At 40.0% G+C, this 18,220-nt stretch overlaps 2 protein-coding genes and 1 pseudogene across 2 annotated transcripts; 2 read left to right on the plus strand and 1 right to left on the minus strand.

The window, feature by feature from the left end:
• Nucleotides 1-1,375: 1,375 nt before the first annotated feature.
• LOC143542849 (LOB domain-containing protein 31 pseudogene) lies at nucleotides 1,376-2,958 on the plus strand (annotated as a pseudogene).
• A 2,823-nt stretch (nucleotides 2,959-5,781) lies between these two features.
• LOC143542885 (uncharacterized) lies at nucleotides 5,782-7,901 on the plus strand. Its single transcript, XM_077035357.1, has one exon. It carries the CDS (start codon nucleotides 5,799-5,801, stop codon nucleotides 7,659-7,661), a length of 1,863 nt encoding a protein of 620 aa, XP_076891472.1. The 5' UTR covers nucleotides 5,782-5,798; the 3' UTR covers nucleotides 7,662-7,901.
• Nucleotides 7,902-8,090: 189 nt separating this feature from the next.
• On the minus strand, nucleotides 8,091-14,043 carry LOC143542850 (protein transport Sec1a-like). Its single transcript, XM_077035329.1, has 21 exons — nucleotides 13,974-14,043; nucleotides 13,147-13,193; nucleotides 12,921-13,002; nucleotides 12,725-12,803; nucleotides 12,512-12,562; nucleotides 12,325-12,421; nucleotides 12,214-12,246; nucleotides 11,514-11,642; nucleotides 11,253-11,426; nucleotides 11,066-11,149; nucleotides 10,900-10,998; nucleotides 10,752-10,822; nucleotides 10,153-10,249; nucleotides 9,960-10,085; nucleotides 9,780-9,875; nucleotides 9,121-9,237; nucleotides 8,947-9,024; nucleotides 8,690-8,868; nucleotides 8,537-8,627; nucleotides 8,380-8,469; nucleotides 8,091-8,290 (listed from the first exon to the last, which is right to left on the minus strand). Exons 1-21 carry the CDS (start codon nucleotides 14,041-14,043, stop codon nucleotides 8,249-8,251), a joined length of 1,932 nt encoding a protein of 643 aa, XP_076891444.1. The 3' UTR covers nucleotides 8,091-8,248.
• Between the last annotated feature and the right edge of the window lie 4,177 nt (nucleotides 14,044-18,220).

Below are 18,220 nucleotides of genomic sequence, written 5' to 3' on the forward strand. Positions count from 1 at the left end.
ACATCAGGAAAACCGCGGGATGAATCACCACGGAAAACCGAAAAACTAAACCCTTTTCAAAACCCCTTGCTAAGTCCAAAAGTTCACCTCACTTATTAATAATTCATGAGAAGAACATTGGACTGGGGGGACTTGAAGAGGTAGGTCCCAGCAGAGCCCAGTTGGACCCGCAAGACTCACCTTGAACAGGGACGTCTGCGCACTGACCAACTGCTCCAGCAGGACCCACCATGCTCAAAGAACCTTACGCGCAGTACGCCAGCTGTACCCGCAGGGAAAACCTCCCAATGGTGAAGTACCCCGCCTGTTCCCGCAGCTGCGGATACAAGCCATCAGGGAAGGCTACCCAAACTAACAGCAAGGCTACACGCACAAGGCATTCGTTACTTCAGTAGTCACATGAAGGAATGAGCAAGGCGGGAACACTCCCGCCTAAATGAGCCAGTCCGTATGCTTCTGGAAGGTCTTTCGTACTATACCTACTAAGGTATGGGCGGAACAGACAGTTTGACCAGAGCAGCCATGAACTAATCACAGGGTGACAGCTCACCGACAACAATACGAGGAGGAGCACCCTCTAGTACTGTTTGTCACTATTAGCCGCTGCCTACTCACCAACCCTTGCGATGGGACGTGCGCAGCCTACAGTTGGTGGAACAGTGCGTATCTGGCAGTAAAGGAACAGTATACAGCCGACCTTATTACTGTTGGCCGTAACCTATCCACCAACCAGCATGGCCTGTGCGTAGTCCACTGTTGGTAGAACAGGAATACTATTCAGCCGGCTGTACCTGCTTGGAAATCTACCTTCGGCTATAAATACTCCAACACCTTGGAATGGTAAGGACATCATCTGATATCTCAATCTTATCTAGCAATCTCTTAATATACACTTATATTCAGAGCAATCTAGTCTGATTCTCACGCCGGAGGGTGGTCACAAGGAGGAACCCCCCCCTTCTCAGTGACGAGCTTACGGTGTCTGTTTTGCAGGTTCATTGAAGAACAACTCTCTGCTAGACCTCATCCTCGTGGGAAACATTACTTAACCCCCAGATTATTTATAATCTGTCCAGGGTTCACTTAGTGTTTCTTCATCCATAGAACATTCTTATTACATGTAGGTTCTTGTTCTTCCCAGTTCCCATGATCCACCACCAATACTACAACACAAATTGACACATATACCCTCAAACTATGTCATTCATAGGACATCCCTACATATGAAAGGCTCCACCAATCTCAAAGTGACCCACCACCAACACCACCCTTCATCTCTAAATAAACAAACAAACACCCTAGCTAGCTTCTTCTACATATTATTATTATTATTATTATTATAGTAAATAACAAGAGAAAATAACAAAATATGATCATGGGTGGTAATGGTACTAGTGGGCCATGTGGAGCATGCAAGTTCTTGAGAAGAAAGTGTGTTAAAACATGCGTGTTTGCACCTTACTTTGACTCAAACCAAGGTACAACTCACTTTGCTGCTGTCCACAGGGTGTTTGGAGCTAGCAACGCCTCTAAGCTTCTGCTTAGTGTTCCACCGCACCGCCGGCTTGATGCTGTTGTGTCAATGTGTTATGAAGCTTTGTCTAGAGTTAGAGATCCTGTGTATGGTTTTATGGGTAACATCTTCACCCTCCAACAACAGGTATATGTTTTTTTTTAACGGGAAAGTTCCCGATCGAAATAGTCCTTTAGAAGAAAAAGAAACTTGAAACTCACGGACCCGATGCATTTGGCTTCGTACTTATGGTTTTTGTTAGCCACTAATATTATGCGACGTGTATCGTGAAATTTGAAAGGTAATCCGTCAGACTGTGAAGTTTCGTATCAAAACTAGAAGAAGTTGGGGTGTTTTTTTATTTAGAGATGAAGGGTCTGACGGATTTTCTTTGAAATTTCACAAGTGGGGTCCGACATCATACACGTGGTAATATTAGTTTTTTTAACAACTTTCAATAAAAAGGCACAACTAGCAAGACGTTAGAGACCAAAACAACATAACAAGACTAAAACGAAAAGTTACCCCGATTTTTCCAGGACAATATTCGAAAGGAGACCTACTTTTAATCCATAGAAAAGCTAAAGATTTGAAAAGAGGCATAATATTAGTTACGAAGCCAAATGCGTCGGGTCCGTGAGTTTTGGGAGGGACATTTTGAAAGGTTACAAATATATGAGCCAAAATAAGGTTTCTTTTCCTCCAATAGATTATTTTAGGAATTTTTTCTTTTTTAATATATATTTTTTGGTTTGAAAGATTATCCAAAATATTCAAGGTGAATTACATATATCACCAAAATTAATAATGAAATTAAAATGTATTTTTTATCAACTTTATTTGTTGAAACACTGCATCAGATTCACCATACCTTTTGAAATGACACGAAGTTGCTTTTAAACAACCTTTTTTTTATTTATATTTTGTAAAGTTTGGAAATTAAATTTGAAATAGGGCTAGAAAGCACTTGTAGATGGTACAAAGTTACATTATATATTGCCATTTGTCATTCTATATGTACATTGACATAATATAATCACATCATTGTCCAATATGTATATATCGGATGAAAATATATAATATGAAAATAGAGTTGACATAAATAATAAGAATAATCGTCACTAAATCCTAATATTTTCGTGTTGGTATTATAGGTTGAAAACTTGCAACTAGAGTTGGCATATATTCGCGCTCAAGTTACAATTTTACAACACTTACATCAACAAAACCCATCGTCAAGCGACGTTTTTTGGTCGTCAACACCTTTGTCTAGTTCCACCGAATCATTGGTGCACTTTGAGCCTGCTATAACCAACAAAGCATCACTAGCAGTACCAACATTTCTCGAGGATGATACATCAAGAAGCCAAGTACCACAAGAGAGTGATCTAGAAGTGTTAGCTCGAGAGTTCTTGACAAACTATGCGCCTAGAGCCAATGAATGACAATCTTTTTGAAGAACATGGCTTTGTTCTAGTGTTTCTTCTAACAACTAATGTTTAACTATTGCATGTGTATTCTTGTACTAAACTACTTTTGGTTGTTAATATGATCAACTAAGGTATAACTTACAACTTTAAATGGTTATTGTGGATTGTGGAATATATATTTCATTTGTGTAAAAGTTACAAGTTACAACCCAACGTTTCATGTAACACGTACTTTGACTAGAAGTTTTATAATCATTTGATTGAAGAATCTTAGTTATATTTTAATATGATTTGCTCTGAGAAATTGATAAAATTTCTTTTTTACAAACTATTAGAGTAATCAACTGGTATTATTACCCGCGCTTCGCTGCGGGGAAAAGGGGGGGGGGGGGTGCTGCTAAAGTAGGTAACTTTTAGAAATTAACATACAAATTGTTTCTAATATATCATCAAAAAGACAAAATTTTTACAATATTAGACCTACAAATTGCTAACAGCAAAATTACATAAACATAATAAGAAAATGGGCTCAATTGTCTCCCTTAGTTATTAGTCTTCATTACTATTTGCTGCAAATGAACTTGTACTTGCATCATCAATTCTGTTAACTTTGTTATTCTCTTTATTACTATTTGTTGATTTGCTGCAAATGACATGCATCTATTTTCTTTTATTCAACTCTTTTTACAGCTAGCACCTTTGTTAATTGGGACTTTTATTCCATGATACATGTCTATTTAGTTCAGGTACATGAAACTTACATTACAGTCCGGTCTTCCAAATAATCCATTCGATATGAGGCTAAACATGTGATTTTCCAATAATGAAATAAAAGTGTAGGTATGTGGTAAATCTGTAAATTAGCAAAAAATAAAATAAAATAAAATTGTGGTATAACTTGTCACCCAGTCAATTCAATATCAAATTATACAATAAACTAAAGGAGTAAAAACGATACCATGATTACCTGTGCAGGTAAGATGAATCTCTTAGACACTGTTGCTACTGTTGGCCATATTATCCCTTTACAATAATCCCAAATACACATTTAGTAAATCATTTTAGTTGGCTGTTGTGATTTACTTTAGTTGACTGCTGTAGACCATATATTTATTTAATCAAGAAATTCAACTTCGCTTTCTTGAACTTGAACTCATGCCCTTGTTCACGTGTTCGATAAAGTTAAATCAACAAACATGAACATGCCCTTGTTCACGTTTGTCCGGTTCGTTTAATAGACCTAAAATTTAAAGTAATCAAGTTAAAAAACTACACCTCCATTATTGCATTATCACGTTCAGAGAAAACCGTAGCAACCAAACTTTGGATCAACCTAATCAGCTTCTAAGCTCGATCTGTAGAAATAACATTATTAAAGTATTGGTACTGCATTAAACTATAGAACAAAAATTAAAAAAAAAATGAATATTATGTGTTGAAGACGGTTCTGCAAAACGAACTAATAAATTAATATTAATATATTTTCTTATCTAAATTATACAAAGAGCGTTTAAAAGAATAAAAAATTCATAAGTTACAAATAATCATAATGTTTAATAAAAAGCCCTAATTCCACTGTTAGGCAAAGCGAGAAGAATAATAAACCGAAATCATAGTCAACGAAAAAAAATACACATTTACCAAGTTCCCATAAATGCGTGTAGGTTTAGAAGTACATTATTAGAAAAATGAGTTTCTTAATTAATATTTTTTTACATGGGTCATTGACTCATTAAGAGCTGGTGATTAAAATTTAAGATTTTTATATTCTTATGTTTGAAATGGACTTGAGGGGGTTTCTTACAACGATTAGTATCTTCTTGATTGTATTTTTAAGTGGGCCTGACATGAAGTATGAAAATTAGTATAGACAGTTGATTGATATGTGTCTCTGGAAAGCTTATTCGGTTATTTTGAGTAATTCCAAACGTTGTTTAAAAAATTGTCTTGCATGGGTTAGAACCCCGGTGCTCCTACTAAGAGTAAAGAGCCTCTATGAACTAAGGTAGTCTCACGTTTAAAGAAATCAAAAATGAAAATAAATAAATAAAAACGAGAGCGAATTACATGATTTCATAGCGTGTTCATAATAATTATAAACTTCAACTCGAATGTGATAAGTAACAAGTATCAACGGCGTCTCCTCTTTTAGGTCTAATAAGAATTTAAATTAGGGTTGTGCGTAGTGTGGTTTGGTACGGTTTTAGACTAAAACCAAACCAAAAACCAAAACTTCGGTTTTTAGATTTTTGAAACCATTCGGTTTCGGTTTTTTCGATTTTCATTTTGGTTTCGGTTCAGTTTTTTCGATTTCTTGCTCACCCCTTATTTAAATCACAATTGAAGACTGTATCAAATCATAAATGAATAGGTAAGATCCTAAGCAACCCAAAACCATTCAGAAATGACCCGACCCAATAGATATAACACCTACCCGACTACTAGTTCGTTACGCCTACGTGGCAGATTTTAAACAACGAGGCAAAGTATCGTCACGAATTCACCAATAGAAAAAGAAAGATATAACCATCATAAAACACTTATACCTGAATTAGAAACCAATTGGTTTCATAGCGACATACGTCTCCAGCTCGCAAATATAAAAACTAAGCATTCTCACATTCACTCACACGTCTCTCTACTTTTCCGATTACTCAAAAAGAAGTCAAGACCAACCGTTCTGCGACGAGGCTAACGACGCTTGAACTATAAAATTATCATATTACCCTTTCGCACAGACCTTATATATATACTTTGTTCTTTATAAAAAAACAATAATAAGTTCAACTCCAAACCCTCATAACTCTTATTCGTCTTCTTCATCAAATCAAATCAAATCAAATCAAATCAAAACCATGAATACAACCAAACCCGAATCCGATCCGTTATTATTCCATCAACACCTGGATCCAATCGACGATCCTCAGCCGTTGATTCTCCACCACCACCAGCCGCCGCCGGACTTCTCTCTTCCGCCCATGCCGGAATTCGACTTCTTCCGTGACGACGACGACGACGATGACGTCAGCCACACGTCATCCGACGCCGAAGCTATCAATATCACTATCACTAACACTAACACTAACCCTAACTCATCCGATAACACAAACCCTAGGTTTAATACAGTTAATAAAAACCCTAGGTTTCAGTCTATCGATCCAGAGCCTCATATATCATCACAGTTCTACACATTTAATACTGAATCACATAGTTTAATGATACGGTGTATTGTGGAAAACCGTGTCGCCACGGCCGATGAGATTAAGGACGCGACGACGGCGTCGGTCCTCGCGAGCTGGCGGTCGGTGTGGAAGGACCGGAACGAGGACACGGCGTACTTAACCGCGTGGAAACGGATCCAGGATAAGCTCACGGTGCATATCGGCAAGCTCGGTGATCGGTTTTTGTGTTATAAGAATAATTCGAATAATCAGTTCGTGTCGCACGTTAGTCAGTGGCAGGATATTGTGATACGGTTTCATTGTGGTGATGAGAAGCATTTCGGGTTGAAGGAGACGGTTGAGCGGATTAAGCAAGTGTGGACGGTCGGTGCGAAGTTTTATGGTATACCGGAGTCGTATATTAGGGTTTGTGTTGCTGCGTGTCCGGTTTGTTCGGGGTCGGAGTTTGGTGGGGGCGGGCGGTCGAAACGGCGGAGGTTTGAGTATACGGAGTCGTTTGATGTGCCTGCGAAGGAAGTGCCTAGTAAGTTGCAGCAGTTGGCGGCTAAACATAAGGTTGTGTTGTGTATTAGGCAGAAGTATATTAGGTATAAGCCGTTTATGGCGGAGGTTAAGGATTATGCTTGTCATCGAGCGGGTGAGCCGGCTTCTTCGTCGAAGAAGTCGAAGAATTTTAAAAGAGAACCGTATGCGTCGAAGAGATGTGGATGTGGATTTAGGATACGAGCGATTGTTCCGATTTTGAATTATAACGAGAAAGATAAAACGTTTGTGTATCAAGAAGAGGGGATGGCTGTGTTTAAGCTGTATGCAGTGCATTCGGGGCATGAACCGGGGCCGTTGGATGGTAATGCGAGGATAATGCATAGGGTTCTTGGGCATAAAGGTGGGTTATTGATGGATCAAGATATGGTTTACGGGATGAGTGATGATGCAGATACTGTTTATGGAGATCCGCATTGTTCTGTGTTGCAGCAAGTTAAGGAATTGAGAAATGAAGTCGGGTTGCTCGAAGGGAAACTGTCGAAAGTCCCACCTGAACTGCTAGGTTCGGTGTCCCGAGAATTGTATGATCTGTTGAATAAAGTTAAAACCATTGGAGCGTACGAGTCAACTTCCGAAGGTTTGCTTTCTGAGAAGATGCAGGCTGATGATGTATTGGTGGGAGAGAATGATTTAGCCGATTGGAGCCATCATCAAATGATGTACGGTGACGACAAGGATACAAATTTGATTGAAGATGATGACGACAGTTTCGGTCATACGCTTGGGGATGTTGCGTCTTGGGATCAGATCAGGGCTGATTGCAGGACCGAGAAAGCAGAAAACTGGCTGAAATGTGGTGGCATTGATGAAAAAGTTGTACTCGATCATAACGACTCCAAACTAATAAAACCGGCGAGGAATGATATGGAGACAGATAGCCTTGTTGGCCTGCAAGTTGATGGCTTTTACCCTGAGAATCCAAAATGGTATGAATCTCCATGTGGGTTGGACCCGGGTGATAACGGGTTCAGGCATGGGGAAACTGTGTAGAATAATAACAAACAGGGGCCGGTGTGCAGTAACATTATTATGAGTATATATGGTGCCATTCACCTTTTTTGAGTGTGGGTTTTATATTTGTGTACACAGAAGGATCAGGTGACTCACTTACTTTAGGCCTTTTATAAATTATGACTTATGTCAATTGTGTTGTGAATCTAGTAAATTTATATCTTCTATCTTTTATCTTCACATGTGTGAATATTTAATTATCTTCTATCAAAGTCTTTTGTTTTGTTCTTGTTCGTGTTCGATTGTGACGTTTTTCAGTTTTCACATTCTATTTTGTCACTTGTCATGCATTAGACTGCGCACACGATGATACTTCCGTGCGGTTGATTGTTTTACAAGGTATACATTACCTTTAGGTTGTCTTAAGTTCAACATCAAGATTGTGTTTAAAACACAAAGATTCTGCATTTATGCTTTTGTTAAGACAATAATATACAAAATTTTGCTATATGAACACAATATAACAAGAGATTAGCAAGATCCTATCAGAACTAGCCCGACATGATCCGCAGCACTCATAAAAACCATATATCCTACGTAAACGGTAAACGATAAAATGTATCGGGTTACCAATCTTCGGGTAGTGCCATGGAAAGCATCTTCACTTTCTGCAACACATCAAAGTTAGGAAATCAAAACATTAGATATTAATATATTAATATCAAATAAAAAGCAAAAATAAGTGGTAGGTTAATACTGTGATGTATTGTGGAGGATCATCTATACTAGTTGAACCCAGTACAATCTCTCTCCTCAGTTTAGTAGTAAGCTTATGACAAACCCGCAGCTGCAAATAAACAGTGAAAGCGTCTTTAAGGAAACCGAGTTGGAATAAACATGGTACAAATGTATACCTCGGATCTGGTGGCACCGCCGATGATAAAAATAAAAATTCTCTTCCCCATGTGTTTTAAATCCGTGGCAACATTTTTTAGCACCGAGTCACTGCAAATGGGTCAAACCCGTTACATATATTAAATGATTTTACAAATGAGGAAAAAAGGTACCTTGAAGTTCCATCATCAGATGCAAACTTTCCATGTCCCTGTGTCCTTCTAGATCTCCTTGATTGTTGGGCCCCACCCTTTGCTGCCGGACCAGTCACCCCTACAGACGAACTCGTTTCGTTTATGCATGGGAACTCGTCCTTCGGTAGATCATGTTTTTCAATCTTTTCAATCAATTCCTATATCATTGCATACATTAACAAGTTAAATTATTATCAACATTTGACATGTTTGTTAAAATATAATAAAAATACTACCTCTATGACGGGAAAGAATCGAAAGAGAGCCCATGTTTCTTCTTCTCCTTGTCTATCTTTTCTTAGCGCTTTTTTCGTCTAATATTAACCAAATAGAATATAAGTTTCACAACTTCATGTCATGATGCAAGAATTAAATGTTACTGCTATGTACATTACAGAACAAAAAATTACCTTTTTATCAAACATATGAAAACCACCCTTTTTTTCTTCTTTAACTTGTTTAGGTGGTCCTTCAAGCAATCTCATGTTATCTATAATCATCATATCCTCAGGAGGCAAGTTTGCCATCTGAAAAATACAAAAAAAAAAAAAAATTAAAAATTAACGCATTTAAAAAAGAGTGAACTGCAGCTTTTGTCCATGTGGTCTCTCCAAATATGCAGTTTTAGTCCAGTAGTTTCAAATTTGCGATTTCCGTCCCCGTGGTCTCATTTCACTTGCAATTAAACCAGAATTCATTAACCTCGTTAAGTCTGGTCGTTAAACCTATCAGCATGCCCCTCACGTGAGGGGCAGTTTTGTCCTTTTTTCCCCATATACACCACAGCTCCTCACGTGAGGGGGCTCGTGAATTAGGACTGGGGTTTGGTTAAGGAGAAAAAAGACAAAACTGCCCTCACATGAGGGGCACTCTGATGGGTTTAACGACCAGACTTAACGGAGTTAACGACCAGACAAAACTGCCCCACAGGGACGAAAATCACAAATTTGAAACTATTAGACTAAAACCGCAGATCTGAACAAACCACATGGACGAAAACCACAGTTTCCTTTTAAAAAAAAAATTAGATTAAGTTCATAATTTTTAAACTAATTAATCAAGTTGGTACCTCTAGAAGCGATGCTGCCTTTTCGCCCTGAAAATTTTCTGGATCCGCTAATGCGTAAATCATTAATAATCTTAACTTATTTTCATCATTAGTGTCCTGTAAGAGGGGTAAATATAAACTGTTTGTGAAAAATATAAGGTCTTAAACTCTTAATGGATGTTTAGTTGAGCGAAAATTTACCCCGCTTTCCTCTAAATATTCAACGAGTTCTTTGTATCCAGCGTCACCAAAGACAAGATCCTGCTCGATTTGACCAAGATCTCTAAGTCCGTCCTCTCCTATTTTTGCGTTAATTTTCCCAGCAAGCTGATTTATAAGACAAATAAATAAATTAGATTGTTTAAGGTTATAGGATATATTAATGGAAACAAACCTCAACATGGAGTGAAAGTTTTTCCATTTGTTGGTTGTATTCGGGCAACGCTTGAACCAGTTGCTGCATGTCTCTGGTTGATAATTCACTACTATCTCTGCATTCATGTCAAAACTGTAATGTGAGAAACACGCACACGCATTTATGTATTTACGTATAGGAGCGTGTATTTTTAGAGCAAAATATATGTTGAGAATCGCAAGAACTGCTTAAGACGTGTACATTTTTCTTGAAATAAAAAGGTAAAAATTGAAAAACGAATGTTTGATTCTCTCTCTCCGACTATTTCTTTTTTTTTATATATTATCTCTCCTGATTTATTTAAATATATAAGAATACGCATATAGTGTATTTATATACGCATTCAGATAAAAGTATCAATATTATATTTTTAAAAATATATTTTATAAATTCTGACATCTACATGCATTAGTAAAATTTTATAATAAATAATACAAGATTTAATGCGGTTCTCGCAGTTCTCAACATATTATTGGTTCTGAAATGAACGCTCTCGTGTAAATATATACACACCAAAAGAGAGATACATTTGGAAAAAAAGAGTGAGATAATGTGTTAAAATGATTACAAGTACTCACTTTTGTTGCAGTTTTGCAGCTTTGTTTTTTGACCTCAAAGTGTCCATCTTATCACTCAATTTTTCACTAGCCTAATATGTAAAAAAATGAAAGAAACATTAAAAGTTGCAGAATTTAGGCAAAAAAAGAAAGAAAGCTAGAGACGTACGTCAGCGATATGCAAATGGCGCATTTCAAGCCAAACCGAATCATGATCTTCCAAAAGGAACTCTTTTTTCTCGGGAGCGCCACCAGATTTACTAGGAATCTGAATGAAAATGCTTGTGATTCATAGACGATAAATTTTTATAATTTTACTCAATTTAAAACGGTACCTCCATAACATATTTGTTTCCATCTAAGTCAACTAGATCATGGCACATTGCATCATAAGTCCATTCATGAATGACGGGTGCAACCTGAACTTAAACGTATGCATTGTCATACATTACAGACGATAAAATCATAAAACTTCGCAAATTATGACAAAGAAATCTAGAATATAAAAACAAGTGAAATTACCAGATCAACAGATCTATCCAGAATGAGCAACTCGCATGTTTCCGTTTGTGGATACTTAGGAATAGTAGTTTTATATGTTTTAATATCTTCATAAATAGCCGTAGCCAACTTTTTAGGAATAACGTCACGGAATGTTGCACATCCCTTTACACGGTACCGTATAAGGGGATGCTCCTGAAATCAAATATGATTTTTTTTTTCACTTATATAAGATTGTTTTTACAAATTTTTCTATATAAGGATATGTCTATAACTATTTACCTTAAGCGAAGCAAAAATAGTGGCTATGCGAGTAGCCATTGTATGTAAGCAATCTTCGGACTGGCGAGAATTCTCAGCACTATCAGCATATATCACTTCTATTGCTCTTTCATGATCAGTTACAAATGCCTATTAAATAATAATAATAATAATAATATTTGTGTAAACTGCGGTTTTCATCCCTATGGCTTGTCTAAATTTACGGTTTTAGTCCAATAGTTTCAAATTTGCGATTTTCGTCCATGTGGTTTCATTTCACTTGCAATTAAACCCGACCCCACTAACCCAGTTAAGTCTGGTCGTTAAACCCATCAGCGTGCACCTCATGTAAGGGGCAGTTTTGTCCTTTTTCTCCCCAAACAAATCCCAGCCCCTCACGTAGAGGGCTTGCGAATTAGGGCTGGGATTTGTTTGGGGAGAAAAAGGACAAAACTGCCCCTCACGTGAGGTGCACGCTGATGGGTTTAACGACCAGACTTAACGGGGTTAGTGTGGTCGGGTTTAACTGCAAGTGAAATGAAACCACAGGGACGAAAACCGCGAATTTGAAACTATTGGAGTAAAACCGCAAATTTGGACAAACCACAGGGACGAAAACCGCAGTTTACTCTAATAATAATAATAATATTTGAAGGAACATGAAACCATAAACCAAGGAATTGTTAAAGAATATTTGAAGGGATTAATATTACATTATTACCTGATTGTCTATAGGAAAGTATTCCAGGTTCATCTGCAATGAAATACGATCACACGAGTTTACACGGAAAAAAGTATCAGAAAATAAGAATATCATGAAAATAATATTTACCTCTCTTAATGCACCAATGCGCGGTACAACGCTAGAATCGGCCTTGATTCTACTAATAAAATCCTTCGGGATTGGAGAACTAAAAAACACAAACGCTCTGCAACATAAGGAAGAAACCGAACAATATTAACCATAAATAGAATACGGTTGATTGTAGCCTTGTAGGTAGCAACAAATCTTTACATACTTCTTATACAAAGGTTCTCGTCCCGACATGTCGGATATAAACATGATAAGGCTGCAAATGAAAGAAAAGACTAAATCTTAGTCTCTTTAGTCTTTACAAACTAAAAGAAAAATTTTTAAAAACAAAAAAAAAAATTTAAAAATTAATAATATTTTCTTTTTTACAAACTATTAAGAAAATAAAGTTTGTTATATGACAAGAGTAATATTATACTTTTCTTTACTTGGCTGCATGTAATATATGGCATCCATATTAGGCATAGGTTCCCTTCTTTTGAAAAGTTGTTCCACCACTGCATAAGATTAAAACACGCATCGTTAGCGTTTTTTTACATACGTGACACGAGTGACGAATTCATGGTTTTGTTAAAAACAACAATCACATGTTAGTATTGAGTTTATTTTCTTACATGAAACGCCTTGATCTGTGATGTCCGCCATTTTGCATGAAGCAGACATAACTTTCATTGTAACTTTATCCATGATAAGTACCTGCAAAAGATCAAACCGAGATCGATAAAATAAACGCATCATACATTTTCAAAAATTAAGTCTTTTTACAGCAGGTAAAGTCTTTTAACTTTTTAACATTCACAAATGAAACTCAAATCTCATGCAAAATTATGTAATATGTACCTTCCAACTTGATTTTGAGGCATTTTTAAGCATTTCATATAGCAACCCTGCAAAACATAATCGCTTTACACAATGTAAATGATAAATGGCATAGACTATTAGTTACTACAAAAAGCAAAAGACATTAGATATATAACAAGAAAGCTAAATCATAAGCTACATTCAACGTCTTTCTGCAAGTTAATATGGCATGTAACTTGGGCTGTAAACAAACTGAACCGAAATGAACAAGGCCTTGTTCATGTTAGTTCATTAAGCTTATACTGGAAAAGCGAACGGTTCACGAATACCCAACCGTACGAAATTTCTCATTCCTGTTCGTTCATTAAGATCATGAACTTGTTCGTGAACGGTTCATGAACATAAGTGAACACAACCAATGTTTTATTTGTTCTGGCTAACTGAAAATGGTTAGTGTCAATGGTTCGGTTAGGGTACCAATTAGTTTACATATAAACTAATCACTTAATACTCATGTATAGTTTTGTTTTATAGTTAACAATTCTGCTTAAATCTTAATGATAAGATCAGAAAAGTCATTAAAAAATATTAAAAACCTTAATAATGAACAAACATAAACAAACATTAATGACGCGGACACAACTGGATGAACATGGCCTTTATTTGTATTTATTCATTAAGTTAATCAAACGAAATTCGTTGTTCATGTTCGTTAATTTATTAAACAATCGAACATAAACAAGCTTCTAGCCAAACAGTTCTACATATATGTATAGCCCTAATTCCTAAATATGATCCTAATTCCTAAATCTGTTCCTTAAATATCAGACCTAAATTTTGAAACAATGATGTAGAAATTAACTTACGGTCGCGTGTGACTTGACGAAACATCTGGTGATCTCCTCCATGGGAGTCCGCTTCAGAATCGGACACCATGGTAACCGGGAGACAAGAGGTTCGGAATCTGGAAACGCGGAAATGAAAGTATTGAAGATGGATGCATCAACAATGTCAACAATGGAATGGAATTCAAGTGAGGAAAAGAAAAGAGAGGATGAGAGGTAAAAGAGGCGTTGGTCATGGGATATCAGTTATTCTTTCATTTTACCCGCCATTTTATTTGTAACATGAAGAAACACTAATCGACCCCGGGCAGATTACGGATAATCTGGGGGTTAAATAGATGTTTTTCACGAGGGGTTAGATCCGGCGAAGATGGTTCTTCTGATAACCTGCAAAACAGACACCGTGAGCTCGTCACTGAGAAGGGGGTACCTCCTTGTGACCACCCTCCGACGTGAGAATCAGACTAGATTGCTCTTGAAAATAAGTGTATATTAAGAGAATGACTAGAGCAGATATCAGGTAATATATCAAGATATGAGATATGAGTTCATACCATTCCAAGGTGTTGGAGTATTTATAGCCGAAGGTAGGTTTCCAAGCAGGTACAGCCGGCTGAATAGTGTTCCTGTTCTGCCAACTGTGTGCTACGCACATGTCATGCTGGTGGTTGGTAGGTAGGCAGCGGCTGATAGTGACCGGGCCGGCTGTGTACTATTCTTGTTCCACCAACTGCAGGCTATGCACGTCCTCCGACAGGTTGGTGAGTAGGCAGCGGCTAATAGTGATACAGTACAAGAGCGTGCCGCTCGTCATACTGTTGTCAGTGAGCTGTCGTATCTTTGGTCAGATCTTTTGTCCATACATCGTCAGGTACAGTACAAAAGATCCTCCAGTATCGTACGGACTGGCTCATTTGGGCGGGAGTTTGCCCGGCTTTGTGCGGGAGTGTTCCCGGCTTGCTCACTCCTTCAGGTGACATTACTGAATTATTTAAGAGTTAAGTGCCTTGTGCGTGTAGCCTTGCTGCGCGGGTAGCCTTCCCTGATGGCTTGTATCCGCAGCTGCGGGAACAGGCGGGGTACTTCACCATTGGGAGGCTTTTCCTGCGGGAACAGCTTGCGTACTGCGCGTAAGGACGTCACGTCTCTGAGCATGGTGGGTCCTGCGGATCCAATTGGTTTCTGCGCAGACGTCCCTCTTCAAGGTGAGTTCTGCGAGTTTAGCCTTTGCGCAGACGTCCCTGTTGAAGGTGAGTCTTGCGGGTTCAACTACGCAGGCTTCCCTCTTTGAGGTGAGTCTTGCGGGTCCAACTGGGCTCTGCTGGGACCTACCTCTTCAAGTCCCCCCAGTTCAATGTTCTTCTCATGAATTGCTAATAAGTGAGGTGAACTTTTGGACTTAAGCAAAGGGTTTTGAAAATGGTTTAGTTTTAAGGTTTTCCATGGGGATTCTTCCCGCGGAAGTCCTAATGTCACGTTCAGAAATTCCCGACTTTTCTGCTTGATCTTTGGGTGTGATGCGGGTGGGTCTGTAACCTCCTCGCAAGTCAGGAGCGTTGAGTTCCACTTGTGTAGATTCTCCATGAGGTTTTGGTAGTTTTGAACATAGTGATCAATTATGTTTAAACAACCAATTCCATCTTGGAGCTTCAAACAATCTAGTTCTCGACGTTCCCGCTATGCGGGGATGTTATTCCCGTTTCCGCAAGCATGGCCCAGAAGATCCTTCTTGGTTTCAATTCCCTGCGGAGTGCTAGGTATGTGAAGGGTTTCGCCTTGACACTGTACCCGCACTCGTCTTATAGTTACTTTACTTCCAAGGTATTCCTGGCTTCAATTCCCTGCGGGTGCTTAGTATGTGAAGGGTTTTGCCTTGACACTGTACTCGCACCCGTCTTATGGTTACTTGGTTGCCGAGGTATTCTTGGCTTCAATTCCCTGCAGGTGCTAAGTATGTGAAGGGTTTTGCCTTAACACTGTACTCGCACCTGTCTTATAGTTACTTGGTTGCCAAGGTAAGGGGTATATTCCCGCTTACTTTTGAATCTTTTTGAAATTCGAAGAGTTGGTGAAAGGATAAGAACAGTCCAAACTGTTGAAACGTCGTCCGACGGTTTCTTCTGACAGTGTCAGGACGTGCAGGAAGTTATGGCGACGTGACAGTACATGGTCATTCCAGACGCTTTTTCAGGCGCGTGGGCGCGATTTTTTGGGCGCGTGGGTGCGGATTTTACGGCGCGCGTCCCGTCAACAGCTGTTGCCAGCTTGCTTTTTCCACGTGTCATAGTTTCATTGCACCAGCTCTTTTCTCTCTCCTCCGCATTAAATTCATCGCATTCATTGCGATGAGTATATAAAGGGGGAGAGGGTCATTTGTAATCCACACTTTCACTTCTATCTTCTCCTTTAAGCGATTCCCGGCGAATATTCTTAACTTTCTGCCAAGCATTCTCCTGAAATCATTTCTTTACCTCCAAACCATGTCTTCTACTCACGATTTTGAGGCTGCCGCCGAGGAACCTGACGTGTACGTCGAGATCCCGACGTCTACGTCTGATAAAGACGATAAGAGCACTGCTGGCGAATGCCAGTGTGCTCTTCCCACCGAGCTTTATCAGTACATCGTCCGGAAGTTCATGCTCGAGCCGTTCGAGCCTGAGTTTCCGGAACCACACCAGACGGTGTACGATGCCCCCAAGGGCAAAATAGGGGTGTATGCTGCATTCTTCGTTTATGGGAATCTCAGGTTCCCATTGACGAAGTTTGTATACCGTGTCTTGGAGAGGCACGGTGTGCATTTGACGGAGCTACACCCGATGGCGATCGCCAAGATCCGCCACTTTGAGTGGGTGTGCCTCATTCTGAGTGTGGAGCCCCACATTGATCGGTTGATGACCTTCTACTCCTGGAGGTGCATCCAGGGGTGGTACACCTTGGTTAATCGGATCAAGGGTCTGAAGATCTGCGCAACCGAGCGCAGTCTTCGGTCTTGGAAGCGGGAGTTCTTTTATATCTCCGCTCGCGTCGTCCCGATAGCAATGACGTTTAAGAACGGGAGAGCTCTCCCGAACCTTCACGCCTCCAACTATGAGGAGGCGGAATGGTTCGCCAAGATTTCCCAGATCCAGTCTCCGGTTTACCGCTTTGCGGAGTCCTGGATGGTGATGCTCGGGATGAGCCGGGTGTGGAAGAATGCTGGGGCGGAGGCGCCGCAGATTCCCATCGTCCTTGAATACGGTTTGAACTCTATCCCATACGGTATGTTTCACATCTTTTTGCTGATTTAGGGTTTTTCCGCTAAACTGTTTCTTTTTTTATTTCAGAGGGGAATGACTTGCAGTCGCTCCTGCATCCGCGGGAGGCTGATGGTCCCGCTCGGATGGGTACTCGTGCTCTTGATGAGAACGAGTTGCCCATCCTGGAGCAAACGTGGGATCGGTTTGTGGAGGTCTACCCGCCAGGCCACCCGATTCTGAGCGCCACGCGGCCAGGTAAAGAGTTATTTAACCCTCGACCTCTCAATGCTGAAACCTCTGCTGGAATTCCTCTAATTCTGTCATCTTCTGATGAGGAATCCGCAGACGGTCCTTTGTTGACGCGGAAGAAGAAGGCTGCTGGCGGAAATGGCAAGGCGAAGGTTGCCTCCACCGCCGATCAGGGGAACCGGTCAAACTCGGAGACCGAGAGCAAGGAGGCGGCGGGGAACCCAGGTGGTGTTGAGACCACTGCTCCGGAGGCTGAGACGACTGTCACCTCCGAGCAGCCCAGGACGACGACGGTGACCAGTATGAAGAGGCCGGCTCCATCGGGTTCGTCCCCGCCTGTTCGCACCTTTAGGCTCAAGAAAACCCGTAAGTATAATCTTCCTTTACTTTAACTGCATAGCTTTCCACCATTGTACTTATATCTTCTTTGTGCAGGCGTGGATGCTACCGCATTCCAGGGTGGAGCGGGGAGGAGCACCTCCGGACCCATGATGGTAGGCTTGGTCAACCTACCTGAGGCGATGACCCAGGCGACTGCGCCTGCTTCAGTTGGTTCAGTTGCTCACCCAGTTGAGCCAACTGTTCCAACTGTGACGACATCTCCGCCGGCTGTCAGTGCCATATTCACTGATTCCTTCACTGAGCCGGCGGTGAGTGTTTCTGTGGATTCTTCCGCAGCCGCGGCCACGGTTGTGAGTTCACCTCTGGTGAGTTCACATCCGTTGGTTCCCACCGCAGCGGCTTCGACCGTGCCTCCCGCGCCGGCAACTACCTCGCCCCCGG

The sequence above is a fragment of the Bidens hawaiensis genome, unplaced genomic scaffold, assembly GCF_021521415.1.
Source record: "Bidens hawaiensis isolate Kalapana, Puna unplaced genomic scaffold, B.hawaiensis_p1.1 tig00012999_1, whole genome shotgun sequence".
In the NCBI taxonomy this organism is placed as follows: Eukaryota; Viridiplantae; Streptophyta; class Magnoliopsida; order Asterales; family Asteraceae; genus Bidens; species Bidens hawaiensis.

Excerpts from the sequence above, each read along its gene's own strand:
- LOC143542885 (XM_077035357.1), top strand. The coding sequence starts at position 5,799 with ATGAATACAACCAAACCCGAATCCGATCCGTTATTATTCCATCAACAC.
- LOC143542850 (XM_077035329.1), bottom strand. The coding sequence starts at position 14,043 with ATGGTGTCCGATTCTGAAGCGGACTCCCATGGAGGAGATCACCAGATG. Across the intron at positions 11,427-11,513 it reads CTATTTTTGCTTCGCTTAAG|GAGCATCCCCTTATACGGTA; the intron begins GTAAATAGTTAT and ends ATTTGATTTCAG. Across the intron at positions 8,291-8,379 it reads ATCCTCCACAATACATCACA|AAAGTGAAGATGCTTTCCAT; the intron begins GTATTAACCTAC and ends GATGTGTTGCAG.